At 41.2% G+C, this 23,633-nt stretch overlaps 1 protein-coding gene across 4 annotated transcripts in view; it reads left to right on the top strand.

The window, feature by feature from the left end:
- LOC109637029 (homeobox protein orthopedia B-like) overlaps positions 1-23,633 on the top strand; it is a 68,146-nt gene that overhangs the window by 39,474 nt on the left and 5,039 nt on the right. Inside the window, exons 1-3 of one of the 4 annotated variants that reach the window (XM_020099130.2) lie at positions 12,777-14,594; positions 14,916-15,310; positions 17,709-19,035. The exons of 1 other annotated variant lie outside the window; for it this stretch is intronic. In XM_020099130.2, the coding sequence (XP_019954689.1) occupies positions 14,558-14,594; positions 14,916-15,310; positions 17,709-18,203 (927 nt within the window). In that variant the 5' untranslated portion in view covers positions 12,777-14,557 and the 3' untranslated portion in view covers positions 18,204-19,035. Of the gene's footprint in view, positions 1-12,776; positions 14,634-14,915; positions 15,311-17,708; positions 19,036-23,633 lie in introns of those variants that run through there. 2 more of the 4 variants (XM_020099129.2, XM_069523507.1) reach the window with 2 other exon arrangements.

Below are 23,633 nucleotides of genomic sequence, written 5' to 3'. Positions count from 1 at the left end.
TTTCGCCTTTTCTATCTTTTTAGATTAAACATACGTGAATTTTTTATTGTTGGCTTGTTAAAACAAAACATTTGAAGACATCAAATTGATCTCTGAGACATTCTGATGAGTAATCTTTGACGTTTAGACAAAATGTATTAATGGACTTCCATTAATACATTTTGAATCCCAGCAGGTTGATAATTTAAATAATCTGTAGTTACAGCTCCTCATTAAAAAGCAATAAACAATTGCAAACGTGCAAAAAAGACAAGTAGCAGACCTGTGGAAACACATTAACATGCTGTCATTCTTGTAACGTGTGAAGATTACACAAACACACACACAGACACTTACACACACTTGGCGTGGCAGGATAAGACCATACTAATGTTCATTGGCTCTGGCTCTGAAGGAGAGTGTAATGTACCAAGGTCACTTAACACATCTATCTCTCAGACATTCATCAGTGCTCTTAGCGTCCCTCTTTTACTGCTCTCTGATATACGGCTCTCAGTGGGCTCAAGCCCTCACATGAAGAGGACACACACTCCACTATTATCAGGTGGATCCTTCCTGTGATGTTGTATCTATAGTGAAGCGTCTCTAACACATTTTTTGGGAATGTGTTAATGTGTGTGAACAGGGTATTTCCTCTTTTTGTAGCACTTATTATATTTAATATTTGATATGCTGGAGGTGGACTGTGTAAGAGGCAACTAGGGTTAACATCATTACCTACTCGCTGCCTCATAATCATTACTGATTGGACAAATTTCTAAAATTACCTTCTTTATTACCAATTACATAGAACACTTAGCTTTCTCAATATCAATCAGCACACTGTGATAATGCATAATTAAGTCTCACAGACCAATCTGGATGAATTATCTAATACAAACCTAATGACAAAATCAAAGACTTCTTAATAAAAGCCATACAATTGTTTGTAACTGTTGGAAAATGAAAAAGATAAGCATGGCCCCTCAGTTATAAATCAGTGAAGATGCCTTTATTCAGCTTTCATTTATGTTTATTCTTAAACCTTCCATTGCAGTCACATTGTTTTTATACTGAAAATCTAAATTATTATTTATTGTTTACTACTGTATTTACAAAGGGTGGTTTTCTGCAGCCTCCCTGCAGAGTTTACTTTAAAGCTCTCGCGTTCAGCCTGAGTGCGTCCGGCGCGCACATGGAGACGTGGCCGTGCCCCTCCTGCGCGCCCCCGCCCCGCTTCCTCTGGGAGCATGAGGCAAAGTACCGGCCGCAAGGGGGATGGCTTTCAGATTCATAAAATTCATAGAATTCTTCACAAATGGATGAACACAATTTCCTCCCAATTTCCTCATTATGCAAATATGCAAAATATCAAATCTGGGCCAATTAGGGACAGCCAAAGCTTCAAATTTACCGGCTTAAGCCGTAATTGCAGAAACCCTCAAATAATTACGCGACTAATTGGGAATATTTGTGACAGATACAACAAATTCTCCCCACAAATTACATTTCATCCGTGGAACCACTGAGCCCCAGTGAAATCCTATCCAGGTCTAATTTCTCTTACATAATGAAGGGAACTGAAAACTTGTTATCACATTTGAGCACTACGCTGCTTTGTAATGTGGAATGATCAAATAAATTAAGCTGAAATTCATACATATTTCTCTAATCTCTTTCAAAGGCACTTTATTTGTGTAGGAAATAACTGCGGGGTCGTTGGTTATGAGCCATAATAGGCAGTTAGAGCGCAGAGGAGCCCTGGAGAGGCGGGAGTGCGCACATGGACGCTGGGGTTTCCAGGTGCACGAAGGGAAATGTCACGCAGTCACCTTCAAAACTTCAGCAGCTTTACGCACAGGTGGAAGGTTTAGTTTAGTGGAGCCGTCTGCCTCCTCCAAGCTGCGGTTTGTCCTCTGTCTCTGCGGGATGCATCACTTCCTCACGGGTGACCCTCTCCAAGGTCACCAGGCCGTGTGTGGGTCTCTCTCTCTCTCTCTCTCTCTCTCTCTCTCTCTCTCTCTCTCTCTCTATTTCTCTCCCTTTCTCACACACACACACACACACACACACACACGGTCCATAAACGCCTGGCGCTGAGATGGAGCTGCTCTGTGTAAACAGGCAGTGCGCCGGCGGAGCGTAACTGCGCCTATTTGTCAGAAAGTCTCATAAATATGATCGCTCCTGATATCTTCATTTCTCCGTCCCACTGGATATTTTTTACAAATGGCTTTGCACAGACACGCAGAGGAAACGCTCCAATGTTTGCTTTTCAATGTATTAATGTGAAATATTTAAAAATAAATCTAAATGAATCAATTTAAATAGAACTAAACAGGCTACAAAATATTAAAAATGCTCAATTAGTCTCTGATTTTGAATTGCCTCCGATCCTTTTTTTTTTAATGCACTGGATGTGGTCTTATTTTAAGTTGTGACCTTTTTTGCAAATTACTGCAATTAAATAGGATAGAATTCCTAAAAACACAATATAATTTACAACAGCATCCGAGGGTCATCAGTCACAGGCTGTATTTAAAATGTACAGGATCCCTTTGTTACACGTGTAATCACTTTGTGGACAGGTGTCTCCTAACCTTTGTAAAGGTGCCATGAATGTGTTGTGGTTTGTGTTTTCAATCATTGGGTTAGAAGTTGTCACTTTTGTTGAGGGGGGGAGGGGTCTTTCTTTAGTTATGTGATAGTAAATGTACCTATGTGTTTAGAAATAAAGGCCAAGCTATGTTATTTATACAACGAAGTGTGTGTGTGTGTGTGTTGTGTGTGTGTTGTGTGTGTGTGTTGTGTGTTGTTAAGGCATCTATAGGGCACACTGTATATAAATCCATGCAGGTGTGATTGATGAAAAGACAAAGTGTTAGCTCCTGGGATGGGAAGTGGACCCGGCCGGGGAAGACTGGGGTGTGCTCTGTTGCTGTCACATGGAAAACCAATTCAACCCCCTCCTCACCTTCTCTCTCTCTCTCTCTCTCTCTCTCTCTTCCCCCCCCCCCCCCCCCCCCCCCCCCCCCCCCCCTGCACATTCCCACAGCACCGCAGTCAATTTCAGTCTGTTTGTATGAGAGTAATAAGTTGATCTCTCTCCCTCTCCCTCTCTCTCTTCCTGCCCTGTGTGTGCGTGTAGGGAATCACACACACAAACGCTCGCACCTCAGTCAGACCCGTTTATGCTGTGATTTTGTGGACACGACCGTCACTGACACCGGATAGATGAGGCTAATCTCAGCCGCAGGCAGGCTGACTGTCAGGCAGCTTTGCTCAAGCTCTGGGTGTAAAATGGCGCTCGGCTGTTGCCCTGCAGTGTTTTTGTTTCATTTCCCTCCACCTCTCCTTCTTTCTCTCTCTCTATTTGTCCATCATACACTGAGTGACCAGAAAAATAGAAACACCACACATGCATTTAAAATGTCTATTTATTGTTGGGACTATGTAACATAAAAGATAGTCCTTTATTAGTCCCATGTGGGGAAATGTACCATGTTACAGCAGCAAAAAGGTAATAATGGAATACTCTAAGGTCATAAAGTCAATATAAAAAACACAAGAAACTACATGTGTATTATAAACAAAACATATACAGTAAAACAGTATTGCACCTGTATGATATTAAAATTGCACTAAATCTGTTGAATTCTATTAACCTCTACTGTTATTTCTGTGCAGCAGCACCACACACAATCTGTTAAGTTTTTAAACATGCAGAAACTTCAGGATGTCCAGCAGCTCTGGACCAAATGTCTACCTCTATCAAATCTTAAGGTGCAATATTAGTATTTGTCTTTTCCCCCCTGTGTTGATGTGTGGAATATTCCTTATTATAGCTTCTGCAAAAACCAAACATATAATAACGAATCTATCCCGTAATTGTATTCCAGTGTTTTTATACAGGCCTGTGGATCAGTCAAATCATTATAAACTTGCATAATGCAAATTAATGTAATAACACAATTTCCACAGTTCGAATCAACACCTGTGACTCCACGTCGACAATAATTAAGAATTACAAGTTTTTCAAAAACTGGTGTTTTGCATTGCATTTTATGGGAGTTTATCATTTTCTATGCACTCACAAGTGTGTGAATGCTGCAACTGAATCTCTCTCGCGCAAAGCACTCTATGTGTATAGCCCAGGTGTGGTAAAGACAATGCGTGGAACAATGTGTATGTGTGTGTGTGACTGCATGGCTGTGTGTGTTTGTGTCATCTCTAATGCCCTGTTAATTGCCTGACAGTGTTCCCACACACACCTCCACTAATGTTCCGCTTGCTATTCAGTCTGCGGCCTGCCTTCCTCCTGCCTCTCATCGTCCCCACTCCCTTCAGTACGGATTGTTCCGTTACAATAGCAGCCTCAGTCACTAATGAGCTTACCTCACCAGAATTGTGATCAGGTTCTTGTGAGATATGTATTGTGTTTTTGCAAGAATTTAGATTTAAAAAAACAGACAGAGACAGGTTCATTGATAGTCTTACATGTATAAGCTGTTGAATGGTCTGTTAACCTTGATGAATGCACTTTAACCTTATCCATCATTGCAGAGGCATTTTTTAATCTGACACATTTGTTTTTGTCAAGTGTTTTTTGAACTTGTTTGTATTTTTAGATTTTTCCTTATTTAGTCTTGTCTTTTATGTGTGTGGATGAATTACCTGATTATTGGGGTCATTGATAACCTTATATGCCTTTTTAATAAGTCCGTAAAAGGCATAAAAATGATTAATGATTCGTCATAGGTGACTTTCAGCTGCTGCCATCAGGAATGCTTTTCAGATTGCCTGTATATATCATAGGAATAATTATGGGTTGTTCCAGTGGCCATTAGACTTGTAAACTAACAAGTATTAACAGTGCGAGCAGTTTACCTTGATGAATTTACTTTACTACTTTAACATAATTCATCATGGAGGATAAGGATAGAATTTTTCTAACATTACATATTTGTATTTTTTGTACATTCTCAACTTGTTTGTATTCTTAGATTTATCAGTATTTAGACTTATCTTATGCGTGGATGAATTCAACAGCATTCACTGGTTTCTAGGTTTGTGTTACCTGCGTCAAATCCAGCTTCAGCACCCTGGACAGCGCCTGGCGGCTCATCTCATTTGGTGCTGAAGGAAACCAGAGTCCCTCAAACCCTCTCCTGCTAAAAAAAGATACTCTGTGTCTTCTAGTTATCTTTAATCCCGACAATTAGACCCAATATTTTCCACCGGACCCCGACAGACGTTGCTTGTAAGTCTCTTTTTTCTCTCTGAGTGTGCCGCCACTCTCATTACGCACGCTGATTAAAGCATAGATTAGCCAGCAGTGGCCCTGTGCGCTCCTCACCAGCAGCTCGCTCAATATCAATTAAAGGCTGCGCCAAAAGCAGCATGTCCACCGGTGGCCCTCCGTCTCCAGCTCCCAGCGCTGCCTGGCAGTCCTCTGCTTTAAAAATAGTAGCCTGATGATAATAGTAAAAAAAAGAAAAGAGAGGCTTGGCATTAGGTGAACAATCATTTGTCGTGGGGGACAAATGAGACAGAACAGTTAAGGCAAATGGTGCCTAGCTCCAAAAAACATTTAGCCCAATTTTAAACGTATGCAGCCACAGGATGGTATTTGTAATCCTGCCTATAGGCTCTCGCACCTCAAGAGCTGAAATAAAGGAAAAATCACATAAGGCCTATTAGTCAAGGCAGTGTAGCCCACCTCTGCGGAGTTCGTTTTGGAAATCATGAACAGTACGTGTGGATACAGAATGAAAAGCCTTTCAACCCAGCATCACCAGGTCGTTCCGGCTTGGAGAGAATTAATTCACATTTCTCCTCCTCTGTGACCTCCCTGCCTGGACAGAAATGAGGCTAATAGTGGCTGATTTCATTTACTGACTACATTAGTGAAGATATTTCTGTCCAACCTTATTGACTCCATATCTTAAATGCCATTCAACCTATTTTTTTTAGAGCAGTTGTTTGGATCTAATTGGCCAACTCAGTTCAATTAGCCTTAAATGACATAAAAGTTCCTTTAATTTTGTAGCACTGGAACCAATAGGAAACAATTACATGTAGTTTTCTGCACACTGTGTTGTTTAGAATTTATATAACGTCATTGCCTTTGCAATATTTTATCAATGTGCTGCACAGATGCTCTGTAAATAATTCCTATCAATTGTTTAGTTTGTATAATTAAAAATAAATATAAAGTGCATTTAAAAAAAGACTCACCGAATTGTGAATGATGGTTTTACATATAAACATTTTTATCTATCTAGAATGTGATTATCATTAAATAATAAAAAATACATTTTAATTCATGTAGCATATTTTAAAAAACAGATCCATGGACATGAAAACAGAAAATTCATGCATACATGAAAACACATCATAGAATTTATGACTTGGCCACTTTCTAAATTGTTGGGGGTGACTGTGTGAAATCCTCAAATATAATTGGCTGTCATGCAACAGCTGAAGCCTTGATTGGCTTTTTATAGAGAACCCCTCCAACGTCCCCAACCTATTTATCCACAATAACCGTGTGGTAAATACAGTGTTGCTCCCTCCGACTGCACAACCTTTGGTGTCCACTAACAGACAGCCTGTCCAATTAAAAGTGGCCATCGATTATAGATACCTGCCTGCTGGCATATATGAGGGAGACAATGTTGGATGCTATGCCACTGCCAATACAGGCCCAGGTTAGCCGCGCACTAACCAGAGCTGACACCAGCATATTAGATGTGGACTGGGTTAATTCACCTGCAGTTGGCCCCTGTGTTGGTTCCGTAGCGCGGTGGTTTACCTGCCCAGTCTAAATGCCGATCATTAAGTTGCTTCCAGCGGCCATGATTGGTGCAGAGGGGCTCGTGTGGTTGATTAAAAGGGAAAGGCTGATATCGCAGTTATTTCAGCTCCCTCCTCTCTCCCGGGGGTCAGCCTGGAGAGGGCGAATGTAAGGCACATTTAAGATGGAGTCACTGAACAGTATAGGGAGCAATATTTCATGCTGCAACCCCTGCATGCACCATATTTAATGACATTTTGGTTTGTTTCTCTCCTGTCCATTGAATTCTCTGCCAAAATTATGAAAAAACAAAAAGATGTCAAACAATTAGATTTTATTTGTATAGTCAATATTCACAAATCACTGTTTTTCTCTGCCGTTAACCCTCAAAAAGAGAAAGGAAAATACCAAACCAACACATAAACACGTGTGAGGGATCCCTCTCCCAGGATGGATAGAAGTGCAATAGATACGGAGCACATCAACAAAATAACTATATTTACACTATTGATAAGGAAAAGATGATGTGTGACATAAATGAAGAGATGTGTTTTTATACATGTCTGACAGAGATGAAGGGAGCAGTAATGACAATTGTAATGATAGAGGTATTGACAATAATAATAGTATATGTGAGCATCTAATCTGGTTGTAATCATAATCCACTAGAAAATGACAGCACTAATTTGCATGTCTGTGTGGAAATAGGCCCGTAGCTCATAGTTATCCCCTGTTATTGTGTATGTGAAAGCCTGAGCCTAATTCCAATTTTTTTCCCCCTCTCCCTATTTTCCAGCAAGCTGCTTTTCCATTAACTTTGGGAAAACACGTTGGCAGGTCCATTTAAAAAATAAATAAATAAAAAATCCAGTGCTCCACCCTTCCCATAAGTGCCTCCGCTGCAGGAAAATAAGAAATTAAGAGCAGGAGCCATTTCATCATCAGCCCCTCGCCTCCCCCTCCTAAACACAGCATCCTCCACTGGAGCTCTGTGGAGGGCGGGACAGGGGAGCTTTACCTTAGCATATGTTAACTATTACAAGATGTCTTGATGGAACACAACGGAATGACTGGTAATTGACATAAAATATGACAAAGTGTTGGGAGTCTTTGTGAGGAAAGCGTCGCGTATTACGGCGTATCAGCTCCCTAATGTGACTGATTAATGAAAGATCGGCCTCGCACTCACTCAGCTGATCCTGTGAAAAATGAGTTTTGTGTTGTCATCCAGACAAGCCGGCAACCGCGGCCGGAAAAGACTATTAGCCGGAATCATTATCAATAGCCATATTTTCAAACTCTATTATGGCAATCAGGCCGGAATTTATTCAATAGATTTAGTTCATTTGGTTGTAATTGATAAATAATCAAAATTTATCAATGTACTTGCACACATTTCACTAACAATCAGGGAAAACTGCCCCATTTACCAGCTGACTTGGTCCAAATTAGAGCTAAATTGATGATCAATTAATCTTGGGAGGGGTAGTGTGTGTGTGTGTGTGTGTAGTGTTTAGCAGGAAAGAGGCAGAAATGTGGTGGAGTGGATGGAGAGAGGGAGGGAGAGGAGAGCGAGAGGGAGTAGTGGATGGAGAGAGAGGGCAGAGAGGAGGAGAGACAGAATGGATAGATGGGAAAGTGTGGGATTTGTGAAGTGAGAGACGAGCTGAGCTGGGTGAGTAACGCACTGAAAACACAGGGAAGCTGCGAGGTGTGATGGGCCGGCGACAGCAGAAGAAATCCTGTGTGTGTGTGTCCGTGTGTGTGCTTTCTCCTTTATCTTGTAGGTATACATTACGCTCATATTTACCATCATCACCCAAAGCATCCATATTTTAGGATCGTGTGTGTGTGTGTGTGTGAATACAGATACAAATTGGTTATATACTTTTTTTTGTATTTTTTTTACATAGAGTTCAAGTTGTAATTTAATCCATTATAATCCTGTGAAGATGATTATATTCATTTACATTTTACAACTTTTATTTTATAAAAAATAATTAATATAAGTATTTCAGTACACAGTGTAGGCTTGGGACCAAAGCTTGGTCCTTAAGGCAAGACTTAATATCTGAAGTCCTGGTTAAGGTTTAACTATAGTGAGGTTAATGTTTAGGTATGAGTTAGTTATGGTTAAGGTTATAGGGATAGAGTGTCCACAATGAATATAAGTCAGTGCAAGTTATAAGGATGTGTGTGTCTGTGTAGAACTCTTAGTGAGTGAGCCGCACACTTGAAGTATCAGGTAGATCAAGTTTGGCAGGTCAGAGTGAGCAAGGTCAAAGAGACTGATCCCATTTATTCTTTAATTTGCTGAGGCATTAAATTGCACGATGTGGCTTTGCTGCAGTCTGATAATTACCAGCACATGTTTCTAATTTCAAGCTACTCAGAGACACTACTGACCCAAGTCCTCCCCTTTATCTGGTATTTTAGGAGCACAAGTGTGTGAGGGCGCACTGTACGTTTACTGTACATCTGTTTGCTACGAGAATAAACCCACCTTGTTCTCACCATCTGCTACAATTAAATCATAAACTGTGATGTTTAACTTAATCACCCTCCTCCTCAGCACAAGCATCTCTGATATTGCTATAATAAAAGCTTTCATAACACCTTAAATGTTATATGTGATCATTGGTTCGGCTTTTGTTCTGCCTCCTTCACATCACTCTGATGGTTTTTGGGTTAAAATGAATAAAAGTGGAGTTGTTTTCCAGCTGTAGTGCAGGAACAGGCTCTCGCTCAGTGTGTCGATGGATCACTGGCACCTGTAATGTAAGGCACTCATTACCTTCAATGATGCATTACAGCTTCCTAATGATGGAGCCACAGTAATGGACCTAACTAATGACCGGACTTAAGAAAGAACATATTCTAATAGCTGGAGCAGAACTGGAGGGAAAGTCAAGGTGTCTGGGAGGAGAGAGATTGTAGACAGCTGGAGAAACCTAATTGACTGAGGTCATATTGTAAATACAATATAGATCACAGGCTAATATGAATATATTTTACATCTGTTTTAAATGTGATTAGATTGAGATAGAACCCTGTCATGTTTCCTCTGTGCTCATTGTTAACCATGCTTTATTTGGATTTGAGAAACAACGTCACCAGTGACATCATCAAAGGTCATACTCCAGGTTGACGCACTGGACTAGTAAAAATGAAATTAACACGGAGAGTGGGAAAAAAGCACATTCAAGCAGCGCTGCTTTACAAAGCTGCCGACAGTGAGGGAAAATGAAAACATACAGGGCTCATGATCAAGTGGAATCAGGCTTTTATCAGAATCCCACTCTAAACCACAGTAGATGCTCTCGGCCAATAAACTGTCAGAACAGATTTCAAAGCAGATTTGTTTCGCTGTTTGGCCTTAAACCCTGTTTTTCCAGAATGTTTTTAGAAAGAGAGGAAAAAAGCTCAGAGTTCAAACTGATCAACCCCCCCTCACACACACACACACACACACACACACACACACAGTGCAGATTTTTGTTATTTTTCATTTTATTCATTCATTTTGTTCAGATTCAACTTTACTGTCATTGCTGTGCAACAAGGAGTAAAGACTGCAGTATAAATACTGCAGTCTAAATATAAATATGAAATATGAAATGATATACACTATGGACAGTGCGGATAGTGTTATTGGTGTACTTGTACGTTGTTCAGGTTTTGTTTATAAGTGATGGGAAGCCAACAGCTCTGGAAATCCTGTAAGTATATAAAATAAATGAACTTCAGTGGATGATATACATCTGTCATGTTTGCAGCATCAGCTGTCCCACCAGCCTTTTGTTGTTGGGACTGTCAGTGTGGTATTTAGGGCTCCTGCCTCCTTTTAGTCAATTAGGTGACTAATCAGACGTTAAAGTCTTATGGCAAATCGAGACAACTTTTGTTGTATAGTCAATATTTATGGTCTTTGTGACAAATTAGCTCATAAAATCATCACAACATATTTAGCACTTGGTTTTTAGAGGCCTTTTTAATTGCAGGTGCAATGAAGACACAATTTGACAGGTTTTTTATTTGTTTTCCCACAGGGCAGTTTTAAGAAATCACCAAACCTTGGATTTCTCTGGTTATGTTAACTGTAGATAAGTGTAGATACATGTATTTCTAATGTATACGTTTGTAGTGACATAACCTTTGAAACCTGGAGGCATTATAACCTGCTGAGTCTGCCTCAAAAATCCATCTGTAACATCCACTTTTAAAATACTTATAGGACAGCCCTACTGTGTATTCATGAACGTACTTAGTGGATGCAACCATGAGTTAAAGTATTCCACCTTCATATGTAATGTTGACTGGTGCAAGGATTCACTTTTAACAGCACAACTAATGAGAGCATTTTAAAGCTATTGAGACAGAGCACCAGTGTGTTGATGACACCTATTGTGACTTTCATTGCTGTTTTAATAACCCCACAACTACCACACACACACACACACACACACACACACACACACACACACAGACACACACACACACACACACACACACACACACACACACACACACACACACCCCTCCAAGAACACACGCAGAGACGCACTCTCTCACGCCGCCACCAAACCGTGCGTCCTTCTCCGTGACACACGCCTCCTCTTCCTCGTTAAGGAAATGGCTCTTCTTTGCTGATTATTTTATTTGAGGCCGTGATTACCGCTCTGTGCACCAGATCACGCAGTGCCGGAGACCAGGCGGAGGGCAGCGGGCCTAATTGGGGCATGAGATGCGCAGGGCGGTGCAGCCAGGCTGGGTGGCCGGAGAGGGAAGCCTCTAATGGGCTTGCCCGTCTGCGGCTCTCCACTTCTCCTCGCCTCGCTCTGCATCTCCCGGGCTCGGGTGCAAAGCTCTCATTGGTCCGCTCCTTATTCCTCCGACATGTCGTCAAATCACCGGCGCAAAACTACGGTGTGATTTGTTGGGGAGCAGATGGAAAATCGATTTTGTTAGATTTCTGTAAGTTGAGTGAATGCAGATGCAAGGGCCCTAATCATAACCAGATCGCCTCCTGCTCCATGTTGCGTAAAAGGATCTCATCCCTGCATGTGCTTTTTCTTCTTGTTGCTTGTGTTATTTTAACCTGTTCTGCAGAGGCACTATGAGCAATGGATTTAACGCAGTTTGATTGCTAAAAAAAAAGCGCGCAGAGGGTGGACACGGAATTCTTGATCTTTGAAATTGCTCTACAAAATTGCATTTGTTTTTGGTGCGCTTCCATTAAAAGTGTCTCCTCGCGTGTAAACAGCCGTTCCGCACTCAGATGCGCCGCATTAACCCGCAGGTGGATTGTATGTGCGCGTGTTTTCACTGGGGGGGAAGATTGATGTGGTCCAGTTATGGAGGCTGAGTGAGATATAGACCCATTTCAAGTGGGTTCCTCTTATTACAGCGATAAGTTGCAGCCTGAGGATCTGAACTGTTTCCACTGCAACAAAACCACAATATCAAATAAAGTCTATAGAGAGATAATCACACGACCTCTGGATTTGAACACGTAACTAATACAGGAACTCCATATTAGTCATTTTAAATTAGGCTTTAAAAACATTATTTTATTAATAATAATAATTACAGTTGAAGTTGTTATTTTTATCTGTATATAATTATTTACCATTGTCTTTATATTTTGCTCTAGAAAAAACAAAAGTTGCACAACAGGATTTTAGATTATTTATATTAATATTTTCATATCATTATTTATCATGAGCTTGTTATTCAGCTTTAGAAAACAATTATTATTATTATTGAAGTTATTCATATCTTATATAAATGTTTATCATTTTCTGTTTGATTTGTTTTAGCAACAATAATATTAGACTCATGACGATAACTGCATTATTATTAAGTGGGTTTTTTAACTGTTAGAATTTTTTATCGAATTAATCCCAGTAAATTACTTATAAAATGCACTTAAAATAATCCTGAAATTTAATTGAATTATTGTAATTATACTTACATAACTTCTTTATATAATAATGTCATAAATTATTCTTACATGTGTAGCAAGAACTTGTTATTTATCACTAATTAAAATGATCTACAACCTTAATTGGCTGAGTTTAATTCCTAAATTTAGATTATTATCATTATTTTAAAGCCACTTCAGTTTGTTTTCATGCTTATTGGAAATCAACAACTTCCAGAGCACATACACACCGTCCCTCCTGGCTCAAGCCCAGCTCCACACACTCAGTGTTTGCCTCACAAGTCTCAACACAGACATGCAGTCCCTCTCCTCTTCCTCTCTCCTTGTCTACACGACTGAATCAAACGAGTCGAGCCTCTGCTGCTGCTGCTGCTGCTGCTGCTGCTGATTGCTTATCCTGAACCTCCGGGAGCTGCTCACAGCTTCCCCCATCTCAGTGGACCATGCACCAGTCCCCCATTTCCTTAAGTTTTCACGCTGTGCCACATATAGGCTACTTCCCTGCGTCCCGGCAGATTGCGGTTAAGGAGCATAGAAGATGAGCTGCCTCCGTGTGGTGCAGCGGGGGAGCGAGGAGAGAGAGGAGTCCTCGCTCGGACGCCTCCTTTGTGCGGCTGCAAAGAAACCTATTTAGTCCCAGGCGGTGGTCTATTCACCGGGCTCACCCTGACATCTGCCAACAGCCCATCTCTCCAGTAAACCACGCACTGTCTGGAGAAGGGAGAGAGGAGCGCAGATCAATGACTGTCCTGTTAATTGTATAATAGACCTACTTATAGACCTCTGCTACAGGGGCGCGATCGTTCAGGATCCACCACGTCTGGTTTTGTTTGAGCCAAATGGGCCTAAATACCTTAAATTGCGCCCCGTGCTGATGAAAAGTCGATGGGAGTTAAAGCGGCCGATTAGTATCCGAGCTTAAATCCATCTATACTCGTTTATTTATTTATTTCCCCCATTTGTTTCCACAAATCACCTGCCAGGGGGGAATGGGAGCGATATTCGCTGTGTTTGGGATCCAAGGACGGGGAGGGAAGTGGTGCTGAGAGGAGGCCTGCGTGTGGCGGTGTATGTCTCCGACCTGGCACATTTATTTCCCTTCCATAAACACAGTCCATCGTGTGACATGAAAACAAGCCTGGAAAGAGTCATAAGCATGAAATCTGTTTTAATATAAAAGGTTTTCTTTTGGGTAATTTTGGAAATCACTCCTCCATCTCTGAAGCAGCCTTACCTGCCTGCAGCCCAGTGATTTGGAAATTTAAGACATGGATAATGTTTGTGTTGCACTTTTGCTTTTGCACCGTGAGCTCCAATCTCCTGCAGCCAAACAAACCTTTAGCATGAGCTCCCCGCATCATTGTACACGTAGATCCATCCACGAAGACCGAGTCCTGTCATGGCACAAGCTATATATGAGATTAAACAAACACATTAAGATGTTTAACGTGGAATAATTTGAGCATGAAAAGCTAATAAATCAGAAGACGGAATGGCAGAGGATTGAATTGAATTGTAGTGTTTTCGTGCACGTTTTGGTCTGTGCGCGTGCGTATATGTGTTTAATAAAAAAAAAAAAGAGGAGGAAGAAGAGGGAGGGGGAGTCACGTCGCTGACATTTCCAAGCTCCAGCTCTGATTGGCTCTTATTTGAGGAAGCGCACGGGTTCTTTCAACTAATAAGCGCCTCCCCATCGCTCTAAAGGACATTATAATGCAAGGGACCACCTTTTTAACCACAAACCGAATTTTCGTTCATTTAGACCATATATACTTTTTAAATTGCCCCCAAAGTTGTAGGATTTTTTCTGCGCGCATTTCGCCCTGGAGCGGTACGCGATGCTCTCTCACGCCGACCTCCTGGATGCTCGGCTCGGTGAGTTATCATCTGTAAACTCCGGCCCTAAACTCCAGTGTAAGATTTCAACTTCTTGTTTCATCTTTTATTTTTTATTTTCCTTCAAGTGATACATAGACTGTGTAGTTAATTGTGTTAACAGCTAAGTTGTTTATCGTTGGTTTGAACGATTCTGAGAAATTGTCTGACAGCAGAAATATGCCTGAAGCTTTATTGACTTTATTTTTGAATATTTTTATAGTAATGCAAAGCTATAACATGCAACTCTCATTTAAAGATGCTGCGCTTTAAGCTCATGTGTTCAGCCACTCAAATCCCCTCTCCTCTTCGCCCTCTCAGGGATGAAGGATGCTGCGGAGTTGCTCGGGCACCGGGAGGCTCTCAAGTGCCGGCTGGGTGGTGGGGTGCCAGACCAGGGGCACCCGGGAGACATGGCTCCTGGTTCAGACTCGGTAGAGGGAACCACTCTCCTGCCGGGAGAAGACATCACCACAGTCGGAACCAACTCAGCCGGCATGACGGTGAACGGCAAGGAGCAGGAGAAGCAGCAGCAGCAGCCGCAGCAGAGCTCCAGTCAGTCCGCCAGTCAGCAGAAACAGAAACGGCACCGGACGCGCTTCACGCCGGCGCAGCTGAACGAGCTGGAGCGTAGCTTCGCCAAAACCCACTACCCTGACATCTTCATGAGGGAGGAACTGGCGCTGAGGATCGGCCTCACCGAGTCCAGAGTTCAGGTACAGACTCCTGCAATGTTGATGTTGTTTTTTCACTCGTGTGGGTTTGGGTCCATATTTGATCTTTTCCAGTATGAGCAGATGTCAAAACACTATTATTTAATATCACATGGAAGGGAATGAGCAAAAATAGGAATTCACGTGTGAAGAGGATTAAGGACTAATGTGCCTTCTGCGTCTGTAAAATATAATCTGGTCACTTCTAATAATTTTTTATTCACTACAATGTATCCTCGGTTATTTTTCGCTTGTCTCTCTAAGAATGTTTTTATTGTGCTGTTTTGAGTGCACATCCTTAGCAAGCTAAAACTCACACCAGTGGTTTGATGACAATAAATTGCATCAAATTAATAATTAAGATACTTTATTTTGTTAGAAATAGAATTATCAATAAATATTTTCTCTCTATATTTGGATTTATATATATTATACTCGCATGAAAAAAACACCCTGAATAAAATAGGAAAGTCAGAGCAATCAGTTGTGTTTTGATTTTCAAATAACACCTTGTTTCAGAAAAAAGACTGTTAAACTGTTTTAATTCAATTATATATAATTGAACTATCCCATAATTTGTTGAAGATTATCATGATATTAACTCATTATGTATTTTGTTTAAGAAGCCGTAGGCCATTTAATAACCAATACAATGTCTCTGTCCAAGGTGCTGAAGCATTTCTTGTTTACGGTTCACAAGAACCCATGTTCCTTTAAAATAAATGTTTAGCCTCTGTATTTTTAAGGACAATGCACAAAAACATGCATCTCAAAATGACAGGAGAAGAGATTAAGAGAGTTCCTTTTTGAATTTTCAGAAAATGTTATATAATGCCACCTGTGGTTGGCGTGTGTGAAAATTCAACATACTTTGGGTTTACCAGATTTAATTGTGTGCAATTTTGGAACTTGGACGTGCAACAAATGAATATGATTACATAGGATTTGATTAGTATTAAAAAAAATAATTGAGGTGACTAAAACAATATATTCTACAGTAAAAAATATGTCTCCACCTTTTAATAAAGTGATTAGGATGGGAATATGTGTCACTTAAAGAAAACTAATTAATCATTTATGTTTAGTGAGACTTAAAACACGAATCTTTGTTTTATCCTGACTTGAGCTTATTTTGCACAAGCATGCAGGACCAAAAGCTCCAATAAACCAAACACATTATCAACCATTTTCAGTCTTATTTATAACAGTGAACGGGTTATTAACCAGTGATGTAAAATTCATGCAAATTATCCCACTGAAAGCAATAAAAGCAGCACAATCATTAGTCACCTTAATAATCAATTCTTTATTCCAGCCAGTGCAGGATGGTGGAGGTGCTCGGTGCAGCTCGGCTCCTGCAGACTGTTGGTAAACACCAGTGCAGGCCGCGCAGGTGCAGCCTTCAGAGGGCGTGCGCGCCTCCACCATGCAGCCTCGCTTTTAAAATGCTCCATCAGCGACGTCTTAATAGGACTCAAGAATATATTGTACTTTTTTTTTTTTAATGGAATGAGAAATTGCATTTTCTTTCCCCCTCCAGTGTAATGGGTTTGGGCGACGTTTCACGGATGGCTGAGCGGAATGAGAGCGAGATTTCACTTTTAATACGGAGGCATCGACTCACGGCCCCGCGCGCGCATTAATCACGCCCGAGGATGATGAAATCCTTATAAAGCCAGACTGGGACGCGCGTGCATGTGTGTGTGTGTGTGTTTTTTAGACCGTGCGTATGCGTGGCTCGGTGTGTTTGTGTTCTTCACGCGCACGTCATTGGACGGGTGGGGTTTATTTTCACGTGGATTGTGCAGTTTGAAGTAACGCACACCATTCCAGCCCACATGATATTTAGGGCAATTTTCAGTTAATCTGTTTGTAAATAAGATGTTGAGAAGATAAATTGTTTGAGTCACTATTGCGGGACAGCAGCAATAACACCCTCTGTGATTGTTATATTCCTACAAAGCTCCATCTGTATATTTTATACCATGGAAGAGAGGCTCCTCTTAATGTTATAATATTAATGTATAGAAATGTTACATTTATAACGTTCATAGATTGGACAGCAGCCTCTAAAAGCTCCTTCGATTCGCCTCCTCCTCAGTTAGGCCAGTTGAAGATGGTATTTCCTGTTCGTTCAGTTTGTAGCAGCTCAACAGTGACAGGGTCAGAGTCAGACCAGGCCTCGTTGTCCTACACAGCTGCTGTGGCCTAAAATTGTTTGGGATGTGGGGAGGTTTTGGTAAGATTATCGTGCGTAATAATTGGGTATATCTCCCCACCAACACATATACTGTAAGGAACATGCTTCTGCCTGTATTATGGTTGCAGGCTATGACCTGACTCTGTCTCAGACATGTGTCTCTCTGGTGCCTCATGATCCCGTCTCTCTCTCTGTTGACAGGTTTGGTTCCAGAACAGACGCGCAAAGTGGAAGAAAAGGAAGAAGACCACCAATGTGTTCCGCGCCCCGGGGACGCTGCTGCCAACGCCGGGCCTGCCACAGTTCTCGGCCATGGAGAACAGCCTGTGCTCCTTCCACGCCAACGACTCGCGTTGGGCAACGGGGATGCCGGGGGTCTCCCAGCTGCAGCTGCCGCCCGCGCTGGGTCGTCAGCCGGGCATGGCGCAGTCCCTGTCACAGTGCAGCTTGGGCCCGGGCCCGCCATCAAATTCCATGGGTCTCTCCAACGGCCTGTCATCCAACGGCTCCGGTCTGCAGTCCCACCTCTACCAGACGCCTTTCCACGGAATGTCGGCCTCTCTCTCCGGCCCCACGAACGTAACGGGCTCCCCGCAGCTGTGTAGTTCCCCGGACAGTGACATGTGGAGAGGGACAAGCATCGCGTCACTGCGGCGCAAAGCACTGGAGCACACAGTGTCCATGAGTTTCACTTAGTGACCCCCCCTCCCAGCCTGTGGCCCCCTTTCTGTTCCCCCCTCCTCTGCTATTTAGACCAACACGAGAGAACGAGCGAGCTAATCAGGACTTAAATGTGAGAAAATGGAGACTGACTTCATCTAGACGTAATGACAGAAAGAAAAAGGACAACACTGATGGACAAATGGAAGAAAAAAAAGTAACTTGAGTTTGGGGTTATTTATCTTGTTATCTCGAAAGGATTTTATCAAATATTGATAATAAATACTATTGTAATGATCTCTAGACTAAAGGCCCTAATTACCGAGAGCCAAACAATCGTCGTATTTACGTTTTCATCGAGTGCGTCTTTACGCGCACGTGTTATTGTGTTCAGGTGAAGTTGTGTTATGTCAAACGGTTATTTATAAGATTGGGTATACGTTTTGGTAAGAGCCTACACACATGCACCATACTTTAGGTGGGCCTATTGAACTGGGTCTCGGGCAAGCCATGCTCTGTGCATGTGGATTTAAACGCTTGGATAATTTGAGGAGAAAATGGTTCCCACTCAGATTGAGATACTTTTTAAGGCGACCTCAGTCTCGTCTGCATGAGACGGGAGCATAAATCTAAAGAGGAAAAAAAAATACAAAGATCATTTCAGTAGGCCTACTATGTTTTAGGATGTTTTGTGTAGATAAAACATTCTTGCTATGTACCCGCTGGTCTTTTTGTGACATGTTTTAACTTATTGTATGTGCTATTACTTGACACATTTCTTAAATGTTTGATCTTACATCGAAATGCACCAAGTTGACGGGTTTGTACCAATTTAAAATGACAAATGAATAAAATTAATTTTCAAGAATGTCAAATCAAGGATGATTCATGTCTCCACTGAACAGACACTATATTTAGCCTCATTATGACGCCATGGTGGATTATTTCTTAATGAATCTATTGGGATTTAGTTTGGACTATATTTGGGAAGACTATAAAAATATTGGAATTATCCTTTCAAGTTTGTGGCCATTGCTCAGTGACCTGTTTATGAATTTATCTCCGCAGTGTCTGAGGTGGTGGGGCTGAGGGTTTTATGTAGGGTGAGGGGTCCATTGGTCGTAAAGATGTCAGTGCTGTGATGTGACGGTCATTGCTTTTATTTTAACCATGACGGTCACTCCACTGAGCTGACTGGTTCCACTGAAACCAAGTGGAATCACGGGGCTGTTCGTGTGTCAACAGTGGAATATATATATATATATTCGTTTCATGAGCTGCATGCTATATATATATATATATATATATATATGCTATATATAGCATGCAGCTAATTTCCTATAGCTTCCATTTGCAGGCTAAAGTAACACAAAGTAAAGAAAGACTAAATCGATCAGTTACAGCAAAACGGAACTTTATTAGATAAAGCTTATATCCACTATGATATGATAGAAATGCCAGATGAGAATGAAAGTTTTTCTGATTCTGTGCCCATGAATAGAAATATTGGTATGGAATCCCACCAGATGTTAGATTATATCAATAATCCAGTAAATATACAGTGTGTACCAGGTTGTATCTGGGTCATCACTGCTTTAGAAAACACAGTATTCCTCATGGATGGATTCCAAATATAAATGTATGCTCATATATAATACAAATAGCCAAACAGTGCTTTCATTAGGTTTACACTTTTAAACTGAATGCAGCCACTGCTGAGTCAGTGCACACTTTTATTCAAGCAAAACGAATTTGAACCAAAACTACTTATTTTATACTAATTTATTTTACATTCTATCAGTGAAGTGTTTCTCTGCTTTAGATCTGTTCGGCCTGTACAGAAAATATCAGGATATATATGTTTGAGGATTATTTTTTTTTTCAGTAAACACCCAAAGCCAATTTTGTTCCACACCGTTGATGCTCTGACCCAATACAACACAAACAGCTGTTATAAGCTTTCTATCAATCAGTGCCTTAAGAAAACGCTGAGAAAAATAACATATAAATAACGAAACATGCTGATTTGGTGCTTTCATGAGACCGTGATGCAAATGATATTTATCAGTTTTATAAAAGGGGCTTAGGGGTTAAATGTCGCCCCTGTTAATGAGGCAACATTTAATTTGTGGTTATGGGCCATACGAATACATTTAGATTCATTGATTGATTAATTGATTGAAAATCGACATATACTCTTCGTTTCTTTAGACCTGCAGTTGTTGCATTATTAAACATTAAAGTGCTTGTGTGTTTCTTTATAACCACAACCACAATTCTCTAGTTACAAATCTGATCTTACACACACATACATCCTGAAGTTTATAAGATGGTGTTTTCATTATTTCAGATGTATTACTAAGTTTAATTTCGTTGTGTTTGCTACATCACAACCGGACGATACAGACAAACAGTATTAAGCAGATTAGCTTTTACATCTTTCGATCACTTCTGATTATTTAATTATTCACCATCACTTCTGCAACAAGAAAAAATATTTCTCAAAAAACTGAAATGATCTTGATGTGAAACAGTCTAACGTCCACAAACCCAGAGACACGTTCAGTTCCCTGTGAAGTAAATCAAATTTCTTCCATGATGAGAGAGAGCGGACCTCACAGTCTGTGTCAGAGATTAGAAGTGTCAACTTGAGCCTGAAATCACAGCAGCTCAAATTAATCAGCGTGTTAACCTCATCTCGTTGTCAGCGCTGAGGCCAATTTACGGTCACGGGATGGTAATTGATGAGATATGGCATTACCATAAGCAGTCCCACTGCCTGTAAACTTCTAATTGGACTTTCGGTAACAATGCAGGAGGGTTAAACAAAGGATTAATCATAATTAACAAAAGTATATTACTTTTTCCCACATTAAACAGTTGGTTCCCACCTTTTTTATTAACATAAATTTGTTTGCGTTTATTTACTGAATTATTGAAAATACCAACCCAAGTCAAGACCCTGAAAAATTAATTTATTCCTCTATGTGCTTTCACGTGTGTGTGTTTGTGTATGAGAGAGAGAGAAAACCCATGTGTCTGCTCTACCCGATTAGCGTGAACAAAATGAAATGAAAGTTTTGTAACATTAAGTAAGAAACTATTTTTACATTATTTCTCAAGCTGTCAAGTGTGCCGTACAGGAACAAAACACAGGACCACACTGTAATTACATTTACATTCAATGACCAGGCCACACCATTAATTCACATAGAGGAAAAAATATAATTAACTCGCCAGGGAGGCTGAACAGTTGAAAAATATAATTTTCCTGGGTAAATCTATCGTTGAGGCACAGTTGTAAGTTGTTTACACTCACTGAAGAGTTACAGTCAAAGAGAATAAGCCAATATCATTGTGAATTAAAGAGGTAAATGATGTTAAACCCATTAATTGGTTATTTCAAAATATCTTTTGGGAGACAGAGATAAAAGACAAAACAAAGCCACCTTTCATTTAATCTATTGCCTGTTTCCATTATGATTTGAGGTCATTGCATATTGTCTCATGTATATTTACCACTACAGTTCTCACCAGATGATCAAATGTTATAACCACACATGCAGCCGAACTGACTGCTGCTCCACCCATCCAGGCTGGTGCTGCAGCCTGTGTCAGGCCCCAGTGTGTGTGTCGCTCTGCTGAATCTACCTCTGTGTGTGTGTGTGTGTGTGTGTGTGTGTGTGTGTGTGTGTGTGTGTGTGTGTGTGTGTGTGTGTGTGTGTGTGGCTCAGCCCACCAGATCCAGCCCTGTGCTGACTATACTGTGTCCTGGGCTGCAGTAACAGATGTGAAATCACATTACCCAAACGCTGCAATTAGTCTCACTCGCTCGCGGGTTAATGAGTTTGTGGAAATGTGCGACCCATTCCTCATTAGGTAATTTCTCATGCACTGATGAGAGAGGGAGAGAGATGTGGGCATGGCGACTCAGTGGAAATGGCACATAGTCTGGTGCAGCAGCTCTCATACTGTAAAGCTAAAAGCAGCTGAGGAGGAGGGGTGGAGGCCTGCAGCTGGACAACTTAAGGGAGGAGATGTTTCACATGATCATGAATCACTGAGGACAACTTGCATGTATGTTTTTCTGTGAGAGAATTCCTGAACAACCCCATTCACACTGTTAAATCTCCTGTACAGCAGCTTCTGATGCCTGTTGGTGTGTCTGTCTGTGGACCTGCTCTGCTTGTTTCCATGTTGCGAGGCCTGAGAGTCTGTGTGAATAGACAGCCTGGGGGCAAAGCTCTGTCAGGACACAATGGACGACAACAAAGGAACTAATTAGCAATCAATTACCGACATGTTTCTGTCCTGCACCTTTTATCTGGTTAGAGTGTATAGAGCAGGTTACCACTCAACATATCCCATTCACACACACACTAACACACCACCTGCTGCCTATGTGTGTGTGATTTTTGGTGGATTTGGATTATTGCAGGGATGTGAGGTTGCCCAGTGATACATGGTTTATTGTAAGAGAATGTAACCTCTCTTCTGTGAGAAAACATATTCAAATCAATCCAATTAGCGCCTTGAAAGGGAGTTTCCTTTCACCGATTGAGCATGATAGTGTAAAATATAGTTGTTTATCAGCCTCATTTGTGCCAGTCAGTCTCTAAACTCTGCTTCACTGTGTCACGTTGCTTCTCTTTACTGTTGTGATCAGCTGCAGTTGATCTGAGTTTAGAATGAGAAGAATCACCATCCACGACTTTATGAAAATCAAGACATATAAAGAATGTTTACCTATAGTTATGGCGTGTGGCATTCTCATTTCACACACACACACAAACACTTGCAGGTACACACACACACATGCAGACATCTGGGGGGAAAGTGTGCTGTGAGGAGGCTGCGAGTGCCTCTCGTGATAACAACTCTGCATCTCAACAACCTGCATCCATCATCATCAACACTAACATCTGCTCTGAGCCTCAGCCTTAAATCTCTCTCTACCCCCCCCCCCCCACCAATCCCTTTACCTCTCTCTACTTTTCACCCTCTCTCCCCCTTTCTTCCTCCCTCCCTGCTTCTCTCCTTCTGCTTCTAATCTGTCCATCTTTTTTCCATCCTGCTCAGTGTGATTTGACTCTCGTCCAAACTCCCTCATCTGCAGACTACGTGTGGATTTGTTTTCGTTTCAACCATCCTTAAAATCAATATTTAATGATGATGTTATCAGTGCTTTTATGTGTAATTTAGCCGGTGTCAGTATGAATGAGACACTGTCAGCTTTGTGGCGTCAGGCATTTATTTTCTGTTAATGGGTGCTCCTGGCGGTATACAAACCAAAACCCATCGGACGTCTGATGGATTTGTCTGTTTCATTTCTGTTCACGCATGTATTAACATCCATGCAAACAGTACATGTCTCACTCACACACACACACACACACACACACACACACACACACACACACACACACACAGGTATAAGTATAAAACTGTAGAAAGTTGCAGATAAAT

The sequence above is a fragment of the Paralichthys olivaceus genome, chromosome 4 (assembly GCF_024713975.1).
Source record: "Paralichthys olivaceus isolate ysfri-2021 chromosome 4, ASM2471397v2, whole genome shotgun sequence".
NCBI lineage: Eukaryota > Metazoa > Chordata > Actinopteri > Pleuronectiformes > Paralichthyidae > Paralichthys > Paralichthys olivaceus.
The sequence above is the reverse complement of the archived record's forward strand: the minus strand, read 5'-3'. Positions and strand labels throughout refer to the sequence as shown.